Raw genomic sequence first — 27,634 nt, forward strand, 5'->3', positions numbered from 1 at the left:
GTTAGAAAAATAATATCTTCTTTTAGCTTTTGGCAAACTTTTCTAGTACTTTGTTTGCTGTGAACATACATGATATACAGCTATGAATATTAACATTTACATATTCTTAAAAAAAAACTTCAAATAATCTCAATTTTCATGTTTTTACTGATAATGAACAATAAAAATATAAAAGTGAGTTGAATGAAGCAAAATTGATAAAATGTCTTGCTAGAATTTACAGTAAAATAAAATAGATAGTTGGGGTCTTAGAACAAATATAGAAACTGTGCACCTACTAGGCTTTTAATTCTGGAACTGCTGTGTACTATATTGTAGAATGAGTTTTGAGTATTATCCAAATATAATATATGCTCCATTAAAAGTCCACAAATAATGATAAAACGATGAATTCACAGCGACAGTCTGCTAGATCTTTTGAAGATTCAATACACATACATTTTTATCATAAAGTGTGACTTTTAATCCTTATTATCTATTTGTCATTTTTAATTTTGAATAATAACATAACATTTATGTTTCATTATAATACTTTATTCTGATTGGCTAACTTCACATCACGTGTTATTCCGTAAGCAGTTGCATTGCTCAATACAACTTTTCATTCATAATACGTGTGGTAAAACAATAAAGTGCACAGGTGAATTAAATAAAAAAATATATAAAATTCCTGTTTTCATGATCATAGCTAAAAAATGTAATTATAAGTATTGAATGCTTCTTTTTGTAACTTTATAGGGTTGTAAAAGCGTTGACCGTGCGCACATTTTTAGAATGATGCGCTTCCGCGCTTCATACAAAATGTACTTCGGTCAACGCTTTTACACCCCAATAAATTTACAAAAAGAAGCATTCAATTCTTGAATAAGTATTTAAAATTATTAAAACCATGAAAACTGTTTCAACCAAGGGAGAAAATCAAAAGATCGATGTAGGATAAAAAACTTAAATCAAATAGTTTGGGGGTGAGGGGTTAAAATTCCACAAGTTTGTATATCTAAAATCGAGTTTTACATATATCTCTATTGGTGAATCAATTTTTCCCAAATTAAGTTAAGAGGGGGGGGGGGTAGGGGTCAGTGAAAAAACTATGTGAATTAAGTTTTTTTTATCCTACATTGAACTTTTGATGTTGTCCCTAATCAAATTAAAAAAATTAATATTTGCCTCCCTACCCTATTTTTTTTGGTGAAGGGCTAGGGCATGCTAGCAGAAACACATGCATTATAATTCATATAGGCCTATAAAAACAGCAAGGCATTGAGGCCATAACCAAAGGACTTATGCAAGCCAAATTATTTTCACAGATCTACTTTATTTCACATTAAGCCCTTTCTAACCCATATCACAGCAATTTCATTTTGGGATTTTCAAATTCACTTCATAGTTTTATCTGAATTGTTTTTCTATATATGCCTTAAGAGAATGTGTTATATAAAGTTATATAGAACAAGAATGTGTCCCAAGTACAAGGATGCCCAATCCGCACTATCATTTTCTATGTTCAGTGGACCTTGAAAATGGGATAAAATCTCTAATTTGGCATTAAAATTAGAAAGATCATATCATAGGGAACATGTTTACTAAGTTTTCAAGTTGATTGGACCTCAGCATCATCAAAAACTACCTCAACCAAAAACTTTACACAGAGGCCTGACAGAAGAATGGACAGACAAATAAACAGATGGATGAACTGAAGCACAGACCAGAAAATATAATGCCAATAACTTGCGCATAATAAATGGGGCATAATAAAAAGAAATTCTGAGACAAGTGCCTGTGCGAACCATGTTAGATAAGGAAAGATCCAAGTTTTAAATTTTCATTATGATTTATATTCACATTATTTTTCAATTTGCGAGGAGCATTTAGGCAAATAGCTTGCAAAAATATAGTTGGTTTTCAGTATTAGATTTTAAATACTTACTCTAAATCTACAGCTCGAGTGTTTTGGATTACCCCCACAGAGGAATTCTGGGGGAATGTCCTCACCATCCACATTAACTTTTACAAAATAATATCCTTCTTTTGCTGGTCTGTAAAATAACAATACATCATAATTATTTGTCAGTTATTGCAGAAAGTACTTCCTTCATGTTTGAAGTATTCTGTTATAAACATTTCAAAAATAAAATGCTTGTTAAAGCAACAGATTAAAAATAAAATGCTTTGCCCAGCGCAGCAAATGTATATATGCCATCAGATAACAAAAATGCAGATATTGAATACAAAGCTGGATACGACCGAAGAAGTCCAACCCTGAACAGTTGCTTTTGTGCAATACACTATGCTGTTGACCCCCTTTTTTTTGGCAAAAAGAAATATTCTTTATTTGAAGAAATTTTCTATTTTTATTTCTGAAATCTGAAATGAGAAAAAAATTTCTTTCCCCCGACAATTTCTATTTTAACACAACCCTCGAAATTTTTTCTCGACTCCCCCCTTTTTAAAAAATAATGTTTCCTTCAAGATATGGTCATAACTTCAATTCAAATTTCCAATGGAGTTTGCAACCATACTTACCCATTTAAATACATCATAAAAGTCTAACAATAGAAAATGACTTACAAATATATGGCTAAATAACTTCTAAATAGAAATTGACAATACAACATTTCTTTATACATAATTCAAAAGTTCAAAACCAGTGAAAGGGAGGTTATCCAAACTTACACATTATTGTACTTTAAATGTGTTTGGATTACCTTCCTTACACTGCTTTTAAATTTTCTAAAGTAATTGTCTATTAATCAGGAAACCTGTTTTTTCCCCTTTTTCGCCCCTAATTCCCAAACAGTGTGAGCCATAACCCCCAAAGTCAATCCTAACCATCTCTTTGTGGCATGGAAACTTGTGGTATAATTTCAAAGAGATTCATACACCGTTCCACAAATTATTGTCTTGAAACTAGAATAATGATTATTTGGGCCATTTTTTGGTCCTTAATTTCTGTTAGGGCCATAACCCCCAAAATCAATCCCAACCTACCTTTTGTGGTTATAAACCCTGTGTTTAAAATTCATAGATTTCTTTTCACATATACTAAAGATATTGTCTGGAAACCAAATATCTTCGGAGGATGACGATGTGATACAAATATAATGACCTCAAAATGTTTTTCGGTCATATTAAACATGAGATGATTAACACGAGTTTTACATTGACGTGACTGATGGCTCTTAATGCTTAATATTTCACCTTGAATTATAAAAAAAATTGCAAGGGTTCCATGGAACCCAGTGTCTTGTCTACTTTATGAATGTAATCAATTGTTATGTTTATCTTTTAAATACTGGTTAATGAAATCATTACAGTGTGTACTGGCTGGTCATTATCGCGTATGATACGATTTTGACACGCCTACATAGCTAATAAATATTCATGACTTTATAGATAAGAACAGCACGTGTAGCCATAAACTGAGAGTGTAGATTTGTAGCATAAATGTATAGATTAGTTTTAAGAATAGAAAATAGTTACAAAAATATAGTTATTATTTATTAGTATCCGAGAAAGGAAAACACGGATCTATCACAATATTTTAAAAACCAAATCCTTGTCTGCTATAAGGGAGCTACCATTTGATTTTTATGGGGGGGGGGGGGGGGGGGGGCTAGGATGAAATTTGAAAAAAATAGGAAGGACAGGAGTTTTTGAGTAAAAAAAAAGGCAGGATGAGACACTTGCAAAAAAAAAAGGTCAGGACGACAATTTAGGTAAAAAAAGTCAGGATAAACTAAAAAAAAAAAGTCAGGACCAAACAGAGTGAAAAATAAAAAGGCAGGACAGAGATAACAGCTAAAAAAAAAAGCAGGACAAAATTTTTCATCCTAGCCCCCCCCATAAAAATCAAATGGTAGCTCCCTAATGATCAATGAGTCAAGATTTTAGAATTTTTAAATTTTTAAGAGGGTTGTAATGGGGGTACCTTTGTTACGAATAGCAGTAAAAATCCTTGCCAAATGATGTTAACAGTAATTTTTGTTGCATGACTATAAAATATGCACTTCCTTTTAGCATGTTTAGAAGATAAAAAATCGAATGACTTTGACAAATCACATTACTTTTTTTCCAAAAATAACGGTAACAATAATTATTTGAGACCTCTGACGAAGGATATTTTGACAATTCACAGTAATTTTTTTATCAATTTGATGCTAACAGTAGCCGAAAATGGCCAATTGACCCCTGACAGGAAAAGGCATTACTACATGTACTACCCTCACAGTGGCAGATCCAGGGGATTCTGGGGGTTGGAACCCCACTTTTTTTTTTAAGATCATTGCATTTGAATGGGGACATATAGTTGGACCCCCTTTTTTTAAATGGCTGGGTCAGCCCCTGCCTCTTTTAAGACCCCTAATGGACCTCTGTACTCAAATTTGTGTAGCGAGTGAGACGACTTCCCAATTGCACTAAATGTGTCATGTATTTGTAACTATGTCAGAAGTGGTACATAATAAATTGATATATAAACCATTTATAGTATAACAGTCCCAGGTCGGAGATACTATCAGATAGCCTCTGATATCATGATCATGCTCTAGGAATATAGGTCAACTTTGTTTACAAAAATATGTGATATGGTATATATATTTCTGTTATGGCACTTTACCCATTAGCACTAAATGTTATCAACTTATGTATAAATACTATGTGCGTCTCAGTGATATTGGTGAACGGTTTGGTGATCCGCATGAAATTCTCAAGGCTGCTTTTGAAGTAGATAAAACTCTTACAAATAGAGAAAATTCATGGTCTAATAAACTATCTGAATTAATGAAATATATTGGAATACCCTTAAACAAGCATTGTAATAGTAATTTCAAACAGAAACTAGAAGATTTCTACAAAAATAAAATTATATTTGAGCTATCTAAGATAAAAGATGGAAACTGTGGTAAACTTTTATTTTTTAGTAAAATTTATACTAAATTTAAACAACAAGAATATTTAAACTTTAATATTCCTAAATACCTTAGAAAAAACTCACTAAATTGCACACTCATTAGCAATAGAAACTTGTAGGTATGTAAGACCAAAAATACCCTCTAATGAGAGATTTTGTAAATTTTGCACAGGAAAAATTGAAAATCTGAGAAACATTTCTTGATTGAATGTCCGCAATGTAACAAAATTAGTTCTAAATATAAAATAAATGATATTAATTCAAATAATTTGGATGAAAATTTTACGAAAATGTTAAATCCTGTCTGAAAAAGAATTAAAATCTATTTGTATGTATATAAAAGAAGCTCTTGATTTGAGAGACCACCATGCCGTTTCATCAGGTAATAATCTTTTACAGTAGTTTGTGCATATACATATATATCTTATACATGTTATATTATGTGTTTTAAGTAAATTTATGAAAATCTAGAATAATACTGATGTGTAAGTTTATGGTATCAATATCAGTTAATAATGTAATGACATACATAGAATTGTTTGATGACTTGTTGCTACATGCACCTTTATTTCATTTATATGTTGTTTTTAATTTTATAATTGTCTGTATTTGGATTCTATTTGGATCACGCCTCTATTGTGCTCTTTCCAATAAAATATTGAATTGAATTGAATTGTTACACTAAATATGTAAAAAGGGTAGAGTAATGGATATATCAGCTTTGCTCACCCTTTCAACTAAAGGATGGAAGTGCCTATTTAGATCCTGATCCATTGATGCACGTGCAGCCAAAAATATGCACGGTTCTAAGCTCGAGGTTCTAAGTCGGTATTAACAAATCCGGATATTAGCCCTCGTCAGGGCAAGTATTTCGTATGGTTGTTTATCTATGTCGGACATGTCCGACGGTACAATAATGTTAACTATTTTTTTTTACTGATGCATGTTAGGCCTGGAGTAGAACTGTGTACGTAACGTTACAAATTGCATGTTGTTATCTAATTAAAATAAATAAAATCGACATCTCACGATGATCTGTCGGAAATAATGAAGACTATTTAGTTATAGTTTGGGAAAATCCCGCCCCTTTCCCCTTTTCTCTAACTTCATGTAACTTACTCTGTTACACATAAAATTTGAACTTCCGTTGTTCCATCCTTCTGTACTTTACATTCCACCACCTCTGTCTCTGATGTCAGAAATACCGAGTTTCCTCCATCGTATTGGTTTGTTGCCAATCCAGTTCCATCAATTGTAATCTTTGTTCCTCCATTTAAACTTCCTGCTATAGTATTTACTTTTAATACTGACCGGACGGCTGAAAAAAAACTCAGTTTTATAAATATATTTTATAGCATTATTAATCCAACCCAAACATTGCTAAACGTGACTATATCCTACACCGTTGTTACTTTCCTTTTCATTTATGAAGTCAATCACGACATGGAATAAAATTGAGAATGGCAATGGGGAATGTGCCTAAGAGACAACAACCCGACCATAGAAAAAAACAACAATATATGTTTCCATCTTAGTTTGTACAATTACTGAATTAGGGACTTATCATTATTTACCTGGGAAAGGGGGGGTGGGGGCTGGTCATTTTGAAATCGAACATATAAAATTTTCTTGATCCCCCATAATATTTCACTATTTTTATTTGATCCCCCCGTAAAAACATTAAAAAAAATGTGATCCCCCCCCCCCCCTATTAAACATACCAAAATTTTAACATGCAAAACACTAAGGTTATTTCACGAAAATTTGGAAAACATGAAATATTCTCATTGGATTGAGTCCAAAAACATATTTGAGGGAAAACTGCCTTGAAATAGAACTCTTCCATGAATATGAGAAGGTAGAGAGCAAGCTAGTGCTTTGAGAAGCTTTTTCTGACTTTTTTTTTGTAATTTCCTATAATGGGCTATTAAAGAAAACGTGATCCTTATAGTAACTCTAGATCTGTGTAAAAGATACACATTAAAAAGTAAACTTTTTGAAACAGTAACAACACATTATATATATAATTACTAAGAAGGATCTGTTATTTGTCCCTTAAACTCAAGTTAGGCCTTATTGATACCTCCATTGAGTCGCTAAACTTGTATATATATGGATAGTCCATGCTGTCAGCTTAAACACCAATTAAATTATTCATTTATTGACATATTTCATTCATAAATGTGTGATAGTAACCTCAAAATTTTGAGGGAGTGAGATGTATAAATAAATGAACCCTAAGGAATCTGGTATTGAAAAAAAAGATACATTAGTGGTGTTCGTCATTTCAGAATCATCTTTTGTAGCAATTTTCAACTGTTTGTATGCAAATTAGATGAATATCTTATCATTTATTGGAGGATTTATTTTCTACACCATATTCTTTCATCATGTGGTGTAATTTGATTTTTTTAACAAATTTTGCACAAATTGCTGTAGATTTCGTTTCAACTCATACTTAATTTCTCTAAAACTATGAAGCTGATCATAACAAAACTTGGCAGTAATGCTTGTTACTTTAGTGATCGGAGTGAGTGAAATATAACGACTGAATTATAAGGGTTATGAAGCACCTGTGTATTTTATATGGGACAATATGACACAAAATTGCAGCTTCCTACATCACCGAAGTCTTGTAATGTCTTACTTAATTGTATATGAATGGTGTTAAACATATATTTCGATTAGACTTTAGTGATATTCTTCTACACATTATGTCTCTTGGAGTATGTAAACTACATATTCCCATGTGCAAAAAAATATTGATCCCCCACTTTTGATTTATAAAAAAAAATTGAACCCCCCCTTTTCCACATAAAGAAAAAAACTTGACCCCACTGCATTTTGACCAGCCCACCCTCCCAGATAAAAAATGATAAGTCCCTTAGTCAGGAAAATAGACCTGCTAATTGAAAAGCCAGGTATTCAAGTTTAGCCAATTTATACAAAAAGTTATTCTTTACAGGACTAAATGCATTAAATGCACTTTTAAATACAGGACCGTCCTTAAGTGTTAATTTGTTAATTAGCTAGTTATTGCAAAAAAATAGACACTTTAAAAAAAAATTGAGGTTCGTCATGGGGGTGGTCCGGTGCGCCGTGGGACCACCCCCTGGATCCGCCACTGGGACGTAGGACAAATTTGAGGTTTAGTATAAAATGCTCAATGAAATGTATATAATTGAAATTTATGTGAATGATACTGGAAAAAATAGGTAGAAATAACCATTTTTAAAATTAATGAAATAAATAATTAATATAAAAATAAGATGTGATATACTTGTCAACAAAGACATATAATGTATTATATGTCTCTGTTGTCAATAAGACAACTACCCACGACGTTCATGAAAGGAACTGTAATAGTTCACCGTGCCGCCCACAACGACAAATGGATTTTGTCTAAGATGCATGATTTTTTTCATTAGTGGTTAGCGGCTTTGAAATATAGCCGTCAGTAACTGCAAGTACTCTCAGATTTGTACTTATTAAGTGTCTTTTTGTTGTCGGGATGTACAAGTACCCGGCCACGTCCTTTTGTACTTGGTAATATCAAGGTATTTTTTTATCCATCTGATGAGTTTTAAACGTCTTTTTCAAGTGATCTTTATAATTCGTTCATACTGTTACACCACTGTCCCAGGTTAGGAGGAAGGTTGGATCCGTTTCGTTCAATTTTTTGTACATAAATTAGGCCGTTAGTTTTCTCGTTTGAATTGTTTTACATTGTCATTTCAGAGCCTTTCATAGCTGAAGTATGCGGTGTGGGATTTGTTCATTGTTGAAGGCCGCGTATGTTGACCTATAGTTGTTTATTTCCGTGTCATTTTGGTCTATTGTGGAGAGTTGTCCCATTGACAATCATATCACATCTTCTTTTTTATATGTATAGTCAGCTATAGATGGTACCGGCATGCCAAAATATAAACATATATGATTTAGTACAACCAATGAATCCTATACTACTGACATGGGACAGCCATATACAGAATATGGCAAACATGATTGCGAATGCTAGACTCTCCCTTAACGAAACTGCAATGTAATAGCATACAGTACAGAGCTAAGAGTACTCACAGATACAGAAAGGTAGTAAAACAAATCATGTTTACAGAGGCTACAGATTGAAATACCAATCAATAGATTTAGTGTAAAGCTGTCAGTAACAGTCTAAGAAAACTGACTGGACACTGCATGCAATCCAAAAATATAAGTATTGACAGGATGTGGACATAACGCGTTCATAACGGTGCATGTAGGAACACATACAATCTAGTTTTTTAACTTATAAAAACAATGTTAGAACCGATATTCAAATGTATTATGTTATATTGATCATCTTTGTTTTAGTTAAATTGAAAAATTAAAATACGTTTGAACATTTTTGTCAAAAATTACGTTTTTTCTAAACCCTGAAACTTTGAAAATTATTATTTCCAAAGATTTTTTGGCAAACGTATATAGCGCATACTGATTTAAAGAAGATTATCCAAATGTATTTACAAAATCCGCCTGTGTTCATCTTATGAGACAAAAAGTTTAAGTATATATATCAAAAACAGGGTGCATTTGGTTCCCATAGGAGTTTCTACAGACTTTCAATAAACTGTTTTATTCTTTTTTTCTGAAAACTATCATGCGAAGTAATTAAAGCATATAGAAAAAAGTAAAATAACAAAACTACCGAACTCCAAAAAAAAAAAACATCTCGAAAGCAAAGAAAGCTAATTTATACGGTAAAACATTTTGAAAGCTGTAGACTTAAATTTGTACGTAAGGTGACCAAAAATTCGTATCAGTAAATGGCACAAAGATGTCGAAAACAACACCAGAAAACTGAAAGGAATGGAATAGAATAAAGATTTTCAAATTCTGTTAAAAAGACTTAACAGCTGATATGCAGAAATTTGTACCAGCAAAATGGCTCTCAATAAACTTATCAAAGATAACAGGATTAAAATTTTATATATACATCAGACGCGCGTTTCGTCTACAAAAGACTCATCAGTGACGCTCGAATCAAAATTTATAAAGGCCAAATAATGTACAAAGTTGAAGAGCATTGAGGATAAAAAAAAATCCCAAAAGTTTGGTCAAATACAGCTAAGGTAATCTATTCCTGCGGTAGAAAAGACACACTTTATATACACAAACATACAACATATATAACCAAAAAACACCGATACAAACTGCATACAAATTTATTTTGAATAAACAAATATGAATTAAAAGAGAGGGGTGAAATATACCAGAAGGACATTCAAACATTAACTTTAATTAAATATAAGACAATGAGATATGGTATGAATACCAATTCGACTATTATCCACCAATATTCAAATGGGATACCTATACCGTATAGTCGGTTATAAAAAGCCCCGACACATGAAACAATTCAATTGAGGAAACTAACGGCCTAATAAATAACAATCTACGAGAAACAAAAATGACAGACATGATCCAACGACAACCACTGCACTGCAAGCTCCTGATACGTGCACATGCAGAATGCATTGGGGTTAAACATGTCTGCAGGCGCCAACACATCTTAACCTGGGACGTTTCATTCCTTCATATGTAAGAATCGACTGAGATATTGAATAAACATCCAATAGCAAAACAGTCGACATCACATAAAACTGAAAGTGACATACAGTTCGGCATAATTAACACTTTACAAGTTTCCATAAACATTTAAAACTATTATTTTTAAAACATACGAACAGACAACGTTTTTTTGTGTAACAGATCATTTAAGATGTGAACGTGTACAAGCAAGGCTTTAATTATTTACCACTAGATCGATACAAGTGCTGATGTTAGTACCAAATTTCAATTTATAAGCCTGCCATCTTTGATGAGTTTTAACAGTGAAAACTATTGATCTCCTCAGTTGGTGGCGAGAAATATTGTATGTAATTGTCTTTCTATTTTAATGAAATTTTGTAACTTTTTACTTAACGGTTTTGAGGATGACTCCCTTGTTTACACTTCTGGTAAACCATCAAAATCATAACCGAATTGTTAAGCGAGATAAAATAAAAAAATACAGGGACTTTCTTTTGAATTGTTTTGGCCATAATGATTCATGATATATACAAAACATAGATAGGACAGATCGACTTTCATCAATTAAATATCGATCTGTAGATGGTGATTTTTTTGGGTTAAATATGAGAATGCCATGACATAGCTCTATCTAAATAAGAATTGTCGCGTTTTTAAGTCGGACCAATATGGTTGAAAATGACATCGGAATAATATTTTCTCCCGCTGGTAAATGCGGCCAGCACAGTCAGTTTTGACAAAATGACAGTGAGTTCATTAACAAGGTTTACGTATATATAAGTATTTTGGTATTCTTCTCAAACAATATAGATAAAAAAAAAAATATTATAATAACATTTATTTTCTTCTATTTCTTTACGAATATAATTTCATGACGCCGAATGTGTTATAAAGTATGCCAGGTCGAGATTGTGTGGTATCGGTTATGATATTCTGGAACAATGTTGAGATTTGCTGTCGAATAAAACTGTCAACTAGCTTTAAGTATCAATAGGATACGGCCGTTTAAGTAAAGGACACTTCTGCATATTGGTTGTCATTTTGCTTTGATTCTAGTTTTGACATTAATTTTTCATGGATCCCTGTTAATCTAATACCTAAGGGTGGAGGTTTTTATTGTCGTGTATTATAAAAATCATAAGATGTAAGTTGATCAGAATTGGTTGTCAAAGAAGTTATTTGATTGAAAAAAAGCTGTACATATTTGACTGAAAGACAAAATTGTAAAGAACAAATTAATTGAGTTTCACAGATTTAGTTGAAATAGACATGAGATATTCCTGACATGGTACAGACATTTTCTAATGTAAATAATGATAAGTTAAACCTGGTTTTATAGCTAGCTAAACATCTCACTTGTATGACAGTCGTATAAAATTCCATTATATTGACAACGATGTGTGAACAAAACTAACAGACATAATAGGTAAATTTTTCTTACCCAGAAAACACACATAAAAACTTAAGTGAATAAACAAAATGTTAATATATGTTAACTTAACATGGATATAAAACGATGAGATACGATATGATTTCCAATGAGACAAATAGCCATCAATATTCAAATTTGAAATTGTTGTGAACAATTATAGGCAATTGTACGGCCTTTCAAAATGCGAAAAACACATACCGTATGATCGGCTATAAAAAGTCCCGACATGAAGCGTATGACACAATTCAATCGAGAAAACAATGACATAATTTATAGAAGCTTATAACAAAACAATCTACAAGAAACGAAAGTGACAGATATAAACCAACGACAACCTCTGGACTGAAGACGCATGGCATGGGACAGGCATATACATGCTGTGGTCGGGTTAAACATGGACGAAGGCGCCAAACCTCTCCGAACCTGGGACTTTTCATTTCTTTTTATATAAGAATTAACTGAGATATTGAATAAACATCCAAAGTCGAAACCACATTAAACTGAAAGTGACATCCGGAACAATTCGGCAAATTGTCAAAAATTTAATTAACACTCCACAAGTTTCCATTAACGTTTTAAGCAATTAACATTAAATGTATAACAGGTCATTACATTTTAAGAGGTTATCGTGCAGTAACAAGGAAAGTAGTAACTATTAACTTTTTGTAGATAACTGCGTGCTCATTATACACCTACTGTTGATATTACCAGTCCAGGAAGCAACGCAACATAGAAAATGTAATTTTCTCTAAACTAACTGCTAAAAGCAAAGTAAATTTTCAGACAACAAGACAGTAAGATCATCAATAAAGCTTGTGTTATAGATAACTATATTAAATTGGGTATCCTTCTTAATCAATATAAACAATGATATACGTTTTTCTTCTTCAATTTTGGATATAATTGTATTAAACTTAATGTGATAAAAGTATGCCAGTTTGAGATTGTGTGGTATTAGTTGTGATATTTTGGAACAATATTGACATCTTTTAGTCGAATAGAACTTCAACTAGCTATAAGTGTCAATTGGGTTACAATAGAACTGTAAAGATTGGGTTGCAATAGAACTGTAAAGATTGGGTTGCAATAGAACTGTAAAGATTGGGTTGCAATAGAACTGTAAAGATTGGGTTGCAATAGAACTGTAAAGATTTGATTGAAATAGAAGATTGGGTTGCAATAGAACTGTAAAGATTTGGTTGAAATAGAACTGTAAAGATTGGGTTGCAATAGAACTGTAAAGATTGGGTTGCAATAGAACTGTAAAGATCGGGTTGCAATAGAACTGTAAAGATTGGGTTGCTATAGAACTGTAAAGATTGGGTTGCAATAGAACTGTAAAGATTGGGTTGCAATAGAACTGTAAAGATTGGGTTGCAATAGAACTGTAAAGATCGGGTTGCAATAGAACTGTAAAGATTTGGTTGCAATAGAACTGTAAAGATTGGGTTGCAATAGAACTGTAAAGATTGGGTTGCAATAGAACTGTAAAGATTGGGTTGCAATAGAACTGTAAAGATTGGGTTGCAATAGAACTGTAAAGATTTGATTGAAATAGAACTGTAAAGATTGGGTTGCAATAGAACTGTAAAGATTGGGTTGCAATAGAACTGTAATGATTGGGTTGCAATAGAACTGTAAAGATTGGGTTGCTATAGAACTGTAAAGATTGGGTTGCTATAGAACTGTAAAGATTGGGTTACAATAGAACTGTAAAGATTGGGTTGCAATAGAACTGTAAAGATTGGGTTGCAATAGAACTGTAAAGATTGGGTTGCAATAGAACTGTAAAGATTGGGTTGCAATAGAACTGTAAAGATTTGATTGAAATAGAAGATTGGGTTGCAATAGAACTGTAAAGATTTGGTTGAAATAGAACTGTAAAGATTGGGTTGCAATAGAACTGTAAAGATTGGGTTGCAATAGAACTGTAAAGATCGGGTTGCAATAGAACTGTAAAGATTGGGTTGCTATAGAACTGTAAAGATTGGGTTGCAATAGAACTGTAAAGATTGGGTTGCAATAGAACTGTAAAGATCGGGTTGCAATAGAACTGTAAAGATTGGGTTGCAATAGAACTGTAAAGATTTGATTGAAATAGAACTGTAAAGATTGGGTTGAAATGTCTATGTGCAGATTTGGTTTTTTGTATTAGAACTTAACGTAGTCGGCGGAAATAGTACTTTGACAGTTGATTGAATAAACAATTTTAAATAAAGGCAACAGTAGTATATCGCTTTCGAAAATCATAAATTGATTGAGAAAAAAAAAACAAATCCGGAGTACGAACTAAAAGTGAAGGAAACACATCACATATAAGAGGATACTACGATACAACTGAAACACAACATTAAAATGTAACACACACAGAAACGAACTATAATATAACAATGGCCACATATATGACTTGGTACAGGACATTTTAAGAAAAAAATTAGTTGGCAATCTTTCAACTATTAATGAAAGAAAGTTAATCATAACTCTTTTTATAAGCGAGTAAACCATTTATTACTTTCGGAACGTTGTTTTATTTGTTATCAATTGAAGCATAGGTTGTTAATAATGCTTCTTTTACTATTATTTTAGATTTAATTATGCATGATATTTTACAGAGTTTTTTTCCTTTTTTCAAACATTATTTTTTTAATTTGTTATTACTAGTTAAAATATATATTACATATGTCTCATCGTAATTAAAATAACTCATGTTTATATTCAGTGAGCCATGGATTGTACAAATGAAACTTCAAAGTTAATTTTAATGATGAAAAACCCCAACACCGAACCATTTTACTGCATAATAGAAAAATTGACGAAGATTTAAAAATATATTTGTTTACGAATAACAAAAAAGTCAAATTAAATCTTACATTTACAAAATTTTTAAATGAGATTTTGTATACATCAAAGATACATTTATTTTGTTGGTAAAGTAAACACATTTGAAATAAAATAAGACGTGAGATTTGGCTAAAAGAACTAATATCTATTTTGCACTTATAACACAATTTTTGACTGACAAATCCGACAAGAGTCCTCTATGTCGACTTCAGTATGTGGTTCGTTATCGACGTATTCATCGTAATGAATTTGACAGTCCTAATGCCATATTTACATTTTACAACTTTGTTAACAAGTTTTGAGTTGAACTTTTTTTGGGGGATTCAATTTTATTTATTATTTATATATTTATTTCCTTGTCTTAACGTTAGCCATGCGTCTATCAGATAGACATTGCATGTTTAAATTTTATTGACAGAAAACAAAGTGGTCATGACCTCCGAAAAATAATAGACTATTAATTATTGTTCCTTGTATCTGTAATTCTAAACAATAATTCTTTAAGAAAAAGCTATATAAAAAGAAAAAAAAAAAAAATTAAGTTAAACCTTAATATTGCAAGAGTTTAAACTCCAAATATAAGTCCATCTAATTAGAATTATTGATTTTTAATGACAAAACAAAAAATGTTTTATATTTTAAAGACGCAAATTTGACACTTGCATAAACGTCTCTTTTTCACTTGAAAATAACATCGTTTTTTGGTCTTATATTTTATCTTTGAAGAATCTATTTGAATAAGTCCATATACCCGGATATAAAATAATGTAACGTCATTATATATGCAAATTGAAGTACACGCACACCTGTGAAGGATTTTAACCTCCTTTATACTTAAAATTGTGTGTAAAGTTAACGATTCGTAAAGTCATGAATTTAATTTTAAATTATTCTATTTGTGACAAAAAGAATGAATTCTTTGTTTGACGATTTTGTTTTTATCATTTCGAGTATTAGATTTAATTTTTTACTTGTTGTTTTATCATTTTACTAGAGAATTACTCACTCAAACAAGGGTATGAAGTACAATCAAAAAGTATATTTAAAAATTAAATGCAGCAAAGTCATTCTTTGTTTCTCAAAATATGTTTATTTTTGTTTTACATTTAAACATTATTTCGATGATTCAAACTTGCATTGTTCTTTAGAAGAGTTTTAGGGAGGGGGGACACGAATTTGTTAATTATTAGTAATGAATGAATTTACAAAAATGGATCTATAATTAAGGGATGTAATTTGCATAATAAACAAAGGTGACACAAAACTGGTATGAATATTTGTGACGTCAAACTTTATTCTAGAATTTTCTAGGTTCAATGAACAAAATTTTCAAAAGTCCGTTCAAAACTTAGATTTGTAAAAAATATAAAAGAACGGTTTTTAAGTAAAACATGCTAAAAAAACCAACACTTAATAAATTCCATGCGTTCAAAGCGCTGTTCTTGATTTACCTTCAAAATAAATGCGCAATGCCGAATGTTTGAAAGCCAAGGAACCAAAAAAGGAGCGAATCAGTTAAGTGTTAAATAACCAAAAATAACAACAGGAAACAAACTGAAGCCATCTGAGGTAAGATTTGCCGAGGGAGTTGAAACCCTACTTTTCTTTGTAATTCATACGTACACACATGAACGCACAATTTTAGAAAGGTGTTGAGTAAATCATTTAAATACTGAAGTTCCGACCTCTGAGCTGATAATACCCCCAGAAACTGACAGGCCATCCTCACCAGTATCGAACAGTGCTGTATAAACGAAATACATAATAAATGAGTCCTTTGCTTAAGAAACAGCCGGTGCTTATAAAAATATAGGATAACATCAAACTCCATATTTAACACTAAAAAAGAACTTACATGTTTAACCCCGCCACATTATTTATGTAAGTGCCTGTAATTCAGTGGTTATCGTTTGTTTATGTGTTTTATATTTGTTTTTCGTTCATTTTTTTTTATTTAAATAAGACCGTTAGTTTTCTCGTTTGAATTGTTTTACATTGTCTTATCGGGGCCTTTTATAACTGACTATGCGGTATGGGATTTGCTCATTGTTGAAGGCCTATGATAACCCATAGTTGTTAATGTCTGTGATATTTTGGTCTCTTGTGGACAGTTGTCTCATTGGCAATCATACTACATCTTCTTTTTTATATTTGATACTTTGATATAAAATTGAAATAAAATTGAAAGTCTTGCGTAAAATAAAATTTACTACTATTACTTTAAATCAGAGAATCGCTGCAAAAATGAGTTTTATTAATTAAAACCATTTCATTACAGAGTGTGCCTTATCTTCAATTTTTGTAAGAGGTTCTTAAATTTAACTAGCTATTTATTTCGATAAACATGAAATGTATTTTGAAAATCATACATTTTTTTGTATCTATTTGCAATGTCATTTTCTTCTCTTTCCATGATGCAGTAAGAAAGCTAATTATTCTTGTCTAACGATTCACAGAAGTTCAATTAATTGTTTCAAAGTTAAATAGTAAAAAGAGGATATTAGTACGGAAATAATCTATGCGAGACACTTTTACTTCAGTTTGAGAAATAATTACGAAAAACTTGAAAATACGTCTAACATTTTATACACTATGTAACAAGTGTTTATTTCCATGAAAAAATCAAGGCATATATCAGTGTGAATATATTGTAGGCTAGCTCCTCCGATCAATTGCTAAAACTGATAAGTCGAAGGATCACATTGTATTAAATATACGACACTCTTTTAAAGGGGCACTAGCTGCCAAATACATGTCATTGATTTGATTTAAATTATCATATTTGATTTATAACCTTGTTAATTAACTTATCACAGATAAAAGGATTAAAAATTTGTGTTTACGCCAGACGCGCGTTTCGTTAACAAAGGACTCATCAGTGACGCTCGAATCTAAAACGTTTTAGACCATTTATTCAAATTATAAAAAAAAGTCTAAAAAAACAATTTACAGGGCATGGGCTCGATAATATTTAAATCCGTTTCGTGTGTATTTAAGTAACCACCATCTAATTAACTTTCGAATTGACCGCCGAAGACCTACGATGGTCATATAAGCGATATAACCATAAATATATTCATATATAAATAGAAAGAGAAGTCGTGCAATTGGATTTTTCAAAGTTAGTTTAATTTCATATTACATATTAAAAATATATGTTAATCATCGTTGTATAAGACAGATTTTTTTATGAATCGAAAAGAGATTTATCCTTGTTTCACCTTGAATCTTTTCCTCTAAATACCAGAACACGCACAATTCATGCGTTATCCAAACCTAGGTAAGGGGTAAAATTTAAGTTCCAATGAATACGGATTCATCGTTTCTTAGCTTATTTTCACAAAATTGAACCATACTAGCTGTAAAAAACAAATTAATATTACACTATTCCACTTGCATTGATGATTTAACAAACAAAAAATTAATCTTACTGTAGATTTTTTATATCTCGTATCTTGTGTCGCTTTGAATAAAGGCAACAGCAGTATACCGCTGTTCGAAATTCATAAATCGATTCAGAAAAAAACCAAATCCGGGTTACAAACTAAAACTAAAGGAAACACACCAAACATAAGAAGTGAACAACGACACAACAGAAACACTAAAAGGCAACACATACACAGAAACAATCTATAAGATAACAACTGCAATTTACCTGATTTGTTTTAAAATATTTTACGAAAAATTTGTTAGGTTGAACCTGGTTTTGCGGCTAGCTTTAATAACAATGTTAAATATAACGCTAACATAACAACATTACATGACAGACTACAGAACAAATAAATGTAAGAACATTTAGGACAGAGAAATACGCAAAAACTGTTACAGTAAGACCTTTCGACATGGTTATAGTTTTTAAAGGTACCAGACTAAATACACTATACGTGTGTTTACATCTACACAAAACGCACCAGCGACCCTCAGATCAAAACTTTAGCATACTATCAAATCCTAATTTCGTTAAAAGTAGATATATCAATTTATACGTTACTAGATATTTGTTCAAACGTTACGAAACAATTCAATATGGAAAGGTTTGAGTTTCGGTAATTAGAGTTAAAAAGAAGAATAAAACACGCACACAATAGCGTTCTCAAAAAGAAAGACATGGATTAAACATTCGTTGGGGTTAACTATACATGACGTTATTCATACTGAGTGTTTTAAGCATTCCAACTATTAAAACATTTTCTTAAAAAACGCCATCATCACTGTGCTTAAACGGCTGTGGGTAACTTACCAAGATGGCGGACTCTAAACTCGTTGATATTTAATTCATACAAAATGTACCTTTTGCGACTTTTTCATGCAGAATGTAAATATTTATAGGATTATTGAATAAAGAAATGACTAACAATTACCATAAATTTGTTAATATAGAGTTCACTAAAGCGCAAGGTCAACTTTAAAAAATGCATAAGATGTCCGTAACTTTTTGATCGAAACTAAGCAGACTGTCCGTAACTTTATTTTTAGATGTGGGTAACTTTTGATTTAAAATTTTAAGAATTATAATTTCAACAATTAGAAGACAATAAACATCATATTTGTAACCTTCGCGGCCGTTTATACTACTCATTCACCACCAAATGTGATTTTATTAACGCATCATACTTACACCACAGAAGTTTTATGTGGGGTTTGTGGTACTCCATCCTGGTTATGGTTTGAACTTTTATTTACTGATGTGCGTCTTATCGACGTTTTTCACTCGTCAGACCAAGGCTTTTCCATACTCTTTAATGTTTTGAGTTTAATTATATGTTTGCGGTTTACCTTCACCTCTGTTTCTTTCTATGTGTATTTTGATGAATACTCTTTGACGCGGCTCGGTATTTATACATCCCACCAGTTAATTATAGTGTTATGATTTTTTGAATATGTTTCCTAGTATGTTTTTTTTTCTCTCTTTGTATGTTATCAGGGGTTGTTAGACTATTAAATTACCCTGTTGTCCTACGTAGTTATTTATATTTTTATATACTATGTCGAATTGTTACACTATGTTGACTGCTCTTTTCCTTTTATTCACAACGGTCACTGACTTTTACCTATTGTGTCTTTTAGTTTTATTCAGTTTAATGAGATTTAATTCAACTTGCATACAAATGAAATATGCAGCTAGCTGTAAAACTAGGTTTATTCATTTATACAAAATGTCCTTTTTTTAAGTTTTCCCATTTACTGTAAACCTTGGCCAGGGTGCCGCAATATCACCGTGCGCAACGTCCCAGTGTGTCCAGATTGACACCCCCTTTATTTTACTGTCAATGCTGATGGGATTTGTTTTTGTGGGGATGAGAGAAAAGTGTTTTTAGCTTTTTCAAAAAGACGGAAAAAAGTTTGTGCACTTAAAAGTCTCTTATAGTCTACCCACTGCATGCCTGGGAAATTTGGGTTCCCCTCCAAAATCCCAGATTCACGCTACCCTTGTCGTTGCTGGCAGAAAATCAGTAAGTGTATACATGCTACATGTATGTGTAAAAAATACTTGTGTAGTCTACTTGTTCAAAAATAAAAACGAACAATGATGTTTCAACAGTTTATCTGCTATGATCGGAAACAACCCTCCGAACTAGGCGATTCGGGTACCCCGACGTTATACAAAATGAGACCCGAGTTTTGCGGATTTATCGTGATTTTTTTCATATTTTTCCCAATTTTGTCTTCCATCGATACAATGAATTATATCATACTAGACATCTACTTCGTTTTGTGAATATGTATTCGATTCAATCTCTATCATAAGTTTAAATATTACATCCGCGTCTGTCGATTCTTTGAAAGTTACGGACATCTCTATTGGTATGATGAAAAAAGTTACGGACAAGTTGTTTTGAAGTTACGGACAGCCTAAGTGTTTTTTAAAATCGTGCTGTGATCGTTTATTTTGTAGAATTTAATCACCTTTCCAGTTTAGGGGTTTCCACAAACGATTAATACAACTTTTAAATTCAGTTGTTTAATTGATGCATTCGTGGTATTGTTATTCTATAGAAGAAAAGTATCGAACCGACGCAAGGCGGCTCCATCTTGGGCTGTGGGTAACTTAAGTTACCCACAGCCGTTTAAGCACAGTGATCATGACTTGTAAGAATCAAATGTCCGTTACAGATACCGATGTAAACTATATTTGTACATTGTATAGCAATGTATGTTTTAATCCGATATTAATGTTTCCTGTAGGCACCAATTACTTTTTGCTTTATAATGTTTTGAAAAACGATGCAAATTATTGAAGTCCTATATTCATGCTGTATTTGATATTTGTCATTACTTTTGTAAATGATACTTCAAATGCAATATATTAAAAGTAATTCTAAAGATAATATCTTTATATTGTTATTATTCTTACACATACAAGGAAACTATCCAAATTTCAACCATTTGAATACTTTTAAATCAATATACAAATGAATAATACATGTAATCCATTTATTTAAAGGGAATAAGTTAAGACTGAGAATTTGAACAAAATACCCCTTTCACTGAAATCGTATCAGTAGTAGGGAGCTTGTACTGTCATAAATATTATTTCAGAGGTATGATAAACTTAAGTGAGAGGTTTACTTAGCTATAAAACCAGGTTTAATCCAAAATGATCTACTTTAGAAAATGCCGGTTACAAGAATGAATATGTCAGTTGCTATCTTTTCGTTTGATCTTCGAGCTTTTGATTTTGCCATTTGATTAGGGACTTTGTTTTTAACTTTCCTCTGAGTTCTGTATTTTTGTAATTTCCTTTTATATTTGATACTCATTAGATTATGTTTTATACGTCTTATTTTCATTAATTGTGTTAAGACGTGTGGAATCCTCTTCAACACACTGCTACTGTTTGCTGCAGTTTTTTTTTTATTTGTCTATAAAATATCTAATCTCAGATGCCAGCCTCGAGATTTGTTAACCAGGACCCGCTTTACGTATAGAACTCACCAGTTTCATATAATCAAAACAATTGAAAGTAAAATAGATTAAAAAACTAATAAAAATCCGATGTATTTTTTAAAGATCACCCTATCCTTTATCTTATATTCTATTTAAAATACACATTCCAATGAATTTTTCGGTTTAGGAAAATATACTTTAGATATGACAATTATATTACTCTTAATTTTTTACATTTTATTTTTCTCAAATCTAATATATGATCCGTTAGCAAATTATGATCAATTAAATTTTTTTACGTATTAAAATTCAAATAGGTTCAGTAATGTTAATTATTTATCCATTTGTAAAATGTAATACTGTAATGTCTTGATATCAATTAAAAAGAAAGGCACTAACCGTAAACTGTTTTTTTTTAAATGATCACTAGGGATACCCTTACGCAAATTAAAAAAAAAGCTTACGTCAGGTTATCGTGAGTATGAATTTAAAAACGACTCACAAAATGTTAGGTCAGAAACCTTACCCTGAAGTTTAAAAATTCTTTAAATCTATAAACTCTGAAATTAGTGTGATTTTTAAATATCGCAAGTTTCTGTTAGGGTTCGAGAAGTCGACTTTGTTATTTTTTTTAGCACAGCATATAAAATAACCCATGTTGCACATCGCTTTAACAAACCAAATAAAAAGAACCGAAAAAAGTCAAGTTAAGAAATCACATTTTGTTCAACAATACAAAAAAATGCAATGCAATATTTGTTACGTTCGGAGGACGTGTTTTTCAACAGACTGTCGGCATTCCAATGGGAACAAACTGTGCCCCTCTACTTGCCGACTTGTTTCTTTATTATTATGAGGCTGACTTCATACAGGAACTTCTTAGGAAGAAAGATAAGAAGTTAGCAATATCCTTTAACTCTACTTTTCGCTATATATAGATGATGTTCTTTCACTAAATAATTCAAAATTTGGTGACTATGTGGAACGCATCTATCCAATCGAGCTAGAGATAAAGGATACTACAGATACAGTTAAGTCGGCCTCATATCTTGACTTACATCTAGAAATTGACAATGAGGGTCGGTTGAAAACAGAACTTTACGACAAAAGAGATGATTTCAGCTTTCCAATTTCCATTTCTAAGTAGCAACATTCCAGCAGCACCTGCATACGGGGTATATATCTCCCAATTAATACGATATTCCCGTGCTTGCATTTCCTATCATGATTTTCTTGATAGAGGGTTGCTGCTCACAAGGAAGCTATTGAACCAAGAGTTCCAAATGGTGAAGTTGAAATCATCCCTTCGTAAATTTTACGGACGCCATCACGAGTTGGTTGACCGTTATGGAATAACCGTTTCAAAATTGATATCGGATACGTTCCTTACGTCGCAACTACAATCCCCTTCCCTTTCATGAATGTGACCTACCGAATTAGACTATTTACCGGATTTGTTAACACATAAGCAACACGACGGTTGCCGCATGTGGAGCAGGATCTGCTTACCCTTCCGGAGCACCTGAGATCACCCCTAGTTTTTTGGTGGGGTTCGTGTTGTTTATTCTTTAGTTTTCTATGTTGTGTCGTGTGTGCTGTTGTTTGTTTGTCTTTTTCATTTTTAGCCATGGCGTTGTCAGTTTGTTTTAGATTTATGAGTTTGACTGTCTCTTTGGTATCTTTCGTCCCTTATTTTTTTGCAACTAAGTTTAAAATATTCAGCTAAAATAAAAGTTGTAAATGCCATTATTACACTTAGATTTGAGCAAATCCTCAACCAAATTTAAAATAGTGATAACTTGATTTTAGAACTAACTCAAATACTATATCTTTATTTTTCAAAGGCTAACTTATGTGGAGAAGGAACTGCTTAACCTTCCAGATCATTTGATATGACCCCCAATTTTGTGGTGGTATGAGTCTTGCTCAGTTTATTGTTTTTTATGTTGTGTTGATCTTTAGCCTATTTGTTCAGTTTATAGTTTTTTTATGTTGTGTTGATCTTTAGCCTATTTGTTCAGTTTATAGTTTTTATGTTGTGTTGATCTTTAGCCTATTTGTTCAGTTTATTGTTTTTATGTTGTGTTGATCTTTAGCCTATTTGTTCTGTTTTTGCCATTTCGTAGTCACAAGAAGTGACAGTCAATACACATTACAGTTTTCATTTAGTTTTGTTGGTCGTCCAATTGCCTTAAATTTTCCTTATCATGTTACAAGGTAGTTTATATTTTATTGCAAACCATTGGTTTGGTTTTCTTTCATTTTCTATAGGTCGATACCTCTGCTGGTGGACTATCAGTCCCCGAGGGTATCATCAGCTCAGTAGTCAGTATTTCGGTACTGACATGATTAAACAAATTTTACTAATATTGTCCGTTAATAAATTTATAAATTATTAAGAAACTAAGGTTTCAACTCCCTCAGGCAAAGTTGGCTTTAGATGAATTTGGCTATTTATTTTAGGTATTTTTGACATAAAGCTCTTCAACGGTTTCGGTACTTATACATCTTCGGATTTCAAATGTTTGGCTTTGAGCGTTCCTGATGAAGGTAAATCCAGAAAAGCGCTTCGGACGCAAGAAATTAATAACGTGTTGTTTTCAATATATTATAAATGTTCCCCATCAAAATCAGAAATGCAGAAAAACGTCTTTGTCTCAATGATGATTGAACTCTATTGAATAGTTTCTCTTTTTCAACAGGAACGTTGTCAGTTTGTTTTCGATCTATGAGTTTGACTGTCCCTTTGGTATCTTTTGCCCCTCTTTCAAATTACGGTTATGTTTGTGTGAAGGTTTGTTCGTGACACTTTGTATTTATACTGGATACAAGTTTCATATTCTTTTGAGTATATTATTAATTTTGCTGGATGTATATTAACTCATCATAAATTCCAGGATTTCAATTTTTATCCAAAAGGCGCCGGTTTTGGTCTACAAAGACTCATTATACACGCTCGAATAAAGTAATTAAAAAAATACAAAGTTGAAGAGCATTGAGGATCCAAGTTTTATATAGATTCACAAATTAACAAATGTATATATGATATATTCAATACAATATAGAATAAGTTATATGACTGTATGTAAAAACAATAAAAAAATTCGATGGTATCTTATTTTAAAGGTCTCAATTTTCATGTTATGTAAAGATCTTAAATCGTATTGACCAACAAAAAAATCATATATCAGAAGTACATGTTTCAATTTATTTCTCAGGAAGACACTTTTTTTTTCCCCTCGAAAGAACATGATGAGCTACTGTAAATTCAGAAATTATTGCGTGCATTTATTATTGCGATTTTGTCATTTTAGACTTGAATGCGATTTTAATTTTTACGATTTTGAGAAAAATCCTGTTAAAATCATATCAAATATTTCAAAATGCGAGTTTGAATTATTGCGTTTACAACTCAGTCGCATTTTTCGCAATAATAAAAACCTCGCATTAATTTCTGAATTTACAGTATATTAACTACTTCACAAAATCCATTACTATTATTTTATTGTACAAACATTTTGGACTGTGTAAAATAGAAATATGTGTAAACTCTATCTCGCTAAATCTATATACATGTACAATTTTATAAGAGAGCCGAAAGATACTAGATAGACATTTAAACTCATAAGTAGTTGCTGGTATTATAATATATATACGCATGTAAACTATTTCAATTTAAGCTCGAATTTATAGAACGCAAATCTGGAAATGAGTTTTGGAAGCTGAAAATCCACAAAGATAATTTGATATATAAACACTTAACATGCTTAATGTAATGAAACTAGCTACTAAAAACATGTCTCGTTAAGTGGATCATATCTGATCCGTACAAATAATAGGAAGGTAAAATGTATATTACTTATTACATAATTTATTTAACAAATAAAGTCCTGAATATCCACCAAAAGTTGTTTCATAAGTGGCCTTTTCAGAATCTATAGGACTATGGGTAATTTCATTGTTCGTACCCCAAAATGAAAATAACGTCACTACATTGGTTGAACTTCCATTGTTTTGGACGTTTTCAACCAATCACGACGTTTCGATGTACGTTTTTGAAAATATTACCCAGAATGCATTAGATTCTGAAACGGCGAAGTATTAGACTCATAAGATATGACTACCATCTCCATTACGAATTTCATTCGTTCTTAGATTATGTCGTCGATATATTTCTGTTCTGGCACTTAGAGTAATTGTTGCCTTGCAGTTTGAAGTTTGCTATGAGATAAAGTTGCTCAGTTATTACAGTTTGATTTATCTTTTTATCCGCCGATATCACAAATTTGGATATAAAAAAAACATATATGAATATAAAAAAGAAGATGTGGTATGTTTGCCAAAGAGACAACCCTCCAAGAGACCAAATGCCACAGAAAATAACAACTACAGGTCAGCGTATGGCGGCCTTCAACAATGAGCAAAGCAATTACGACATAGTCAGTTATAAAAGGCCCCGAAATGACAATATAAAACAATTCAAACGAGAAAATTAATGGCCTAATTTATGTACAAAAATTGAACAAAACAGTAACACATAAACAAAACAAACGACAACTAGTGAATTACAGGCTCCTGACTTGGGTCATACAGAATGTGGAGGGGTTAAACATGTTAGCGGTATACCAACACTCCTGTAACAGTACCACATAAGAAGACGGTTTCTTTTTCTATTTTGCTACAAAATCTAAAACTAATTCAGTGAATTATCCTACCTGATTCTGTGATGGAGATTGTCAAAACATAAATAATACAGCTAAGAAAAACATTCTTCATTGTTTTCCGTCTTTTCCCCATCTTTTAAAACCTTGTTCACCTGTAAAGGAAATTTAACTAATTGTTACTTATATACTTATATAAACACCTGCGTCATCAACAGAAATTTAAACCCCGATAACGAATAGGAAGTTAAATATTGATCTGTTACACTTCATTGTTTATTGAAATTAAGACTCGTAAAAATTATAATTATGTATTTCACCTATTAACGGCACAAAACTATAAAAACAAAATATATACTTAATTTATCTAATTGACTGCGTTTCAAAAACATATAGTGAGCATCAGTTTGAATAATTTTAAGGGAAAGGGGGAGTGTTTTTCCTACATATATTAGTGAACGTTTAGTAACATATTTTTCTGAAGCTTCTTTAAAATATAATCTATCTACATAAAATAGGATTTATACAATTCATCTTTAAGTCAAGTACGCAAAAGGACCGCAAAACTTGAAAAGCTGTAAATCAGAAAGAACTTAATATAAAATAGCCAAATTAGTATAAGGCCAAATTTAAAACTTTAGTTTTTTTATAACCTCAAAATTTATAAACGTTAACTAGTTTGTGATAAATCCGACTTCTGAGCAAGATATAGTTTTGTGTGTTTTGAAAATTTATATACATGTACCAGGAAACGTGATTATTAAAAACATCTAAATGTTATATTGATACTAGGCTTGAATAATTGATATCTATTTGGTACTATATACAACATATTCATCTTTAAAATACCAAAGTGAACACTATATCTATCTTAACCTTATACATATAAAGATCAATTAAATATTTATGTTTTTCTGCCTAGTATACTTTACAATAAAATGAAATATTTGTGATATTTATGATATCTGACACCTCCTTATATGAATTTTATAACTCAGCATAAATGAAGAAAGAATAAATATTTCTTCATAAGGTGTTATATCATTTATGCCGCTTTGTTTTTGTGTTCATTTTTTTTAGTACAATACTGAAAAATTATATCAAGTCCTGAACGTATCAATTTCATATTGATTTTGAATATAAAAAATCCCATCAAACAACATAAAAAGACGGAAGAACACTGCACCAGGTAAACAACAATTTTCATAAGAATTTGAAATATTTCAGGATAACATTTGTTCACCTGATAATCGAAAAAATAGAAGCGAAACAACTTTATTTTGACTGCAAAAATAAAATTACACAAATACCGTCCGCCATCGAAAATTCTAAACA

General features: G+C 31.5%; 1 protein-coding gene across 1 annotated transcript; it reads right to left on the bottom strand.

Annotated features, from left to right (window-relative positions):
* Nucleotides 1–1,915: 1,915 nt before the first annotated feature.
* On the bottom strand, nt 1,916–26,449 carry LOC143078534 (fibrocystin-L-like). Its single transcript, XM_076253397.1, has 3 exons — nt 26,354–26,449; nt 6,029–6,227; nt 1,916–2,036 (listed from the first exon to the last, which is right to left on the bottom strand). Exons 1-3 carry the CDS (start codon nt 26,433–26,435, stop codon nt 1,916–1,918), a joined length of 402 nt encoding a protein of 133 aa, XP_076109512.1. The 5' UTR covers nt 26,436–26,449.
* Between the last annotated feature and the right edge of the window lie 1,185 nt (nt 26,450–27,634).

Source organism: Mytilus galloprovincialis, chromosome 6, assembly GCF_965363235.1.
Source record: "Mytilus galloprovincialis chromosome 6, xbMytGall1.hap1.1, whole genome shotgun sequence".
NCBI classification, from domain to species: Eukaryota; Metazoa; Mollusca; class Bivalvia; order Mytilida; family Mytilidae; genus Mytilus; species Mytilus galloprovincialis.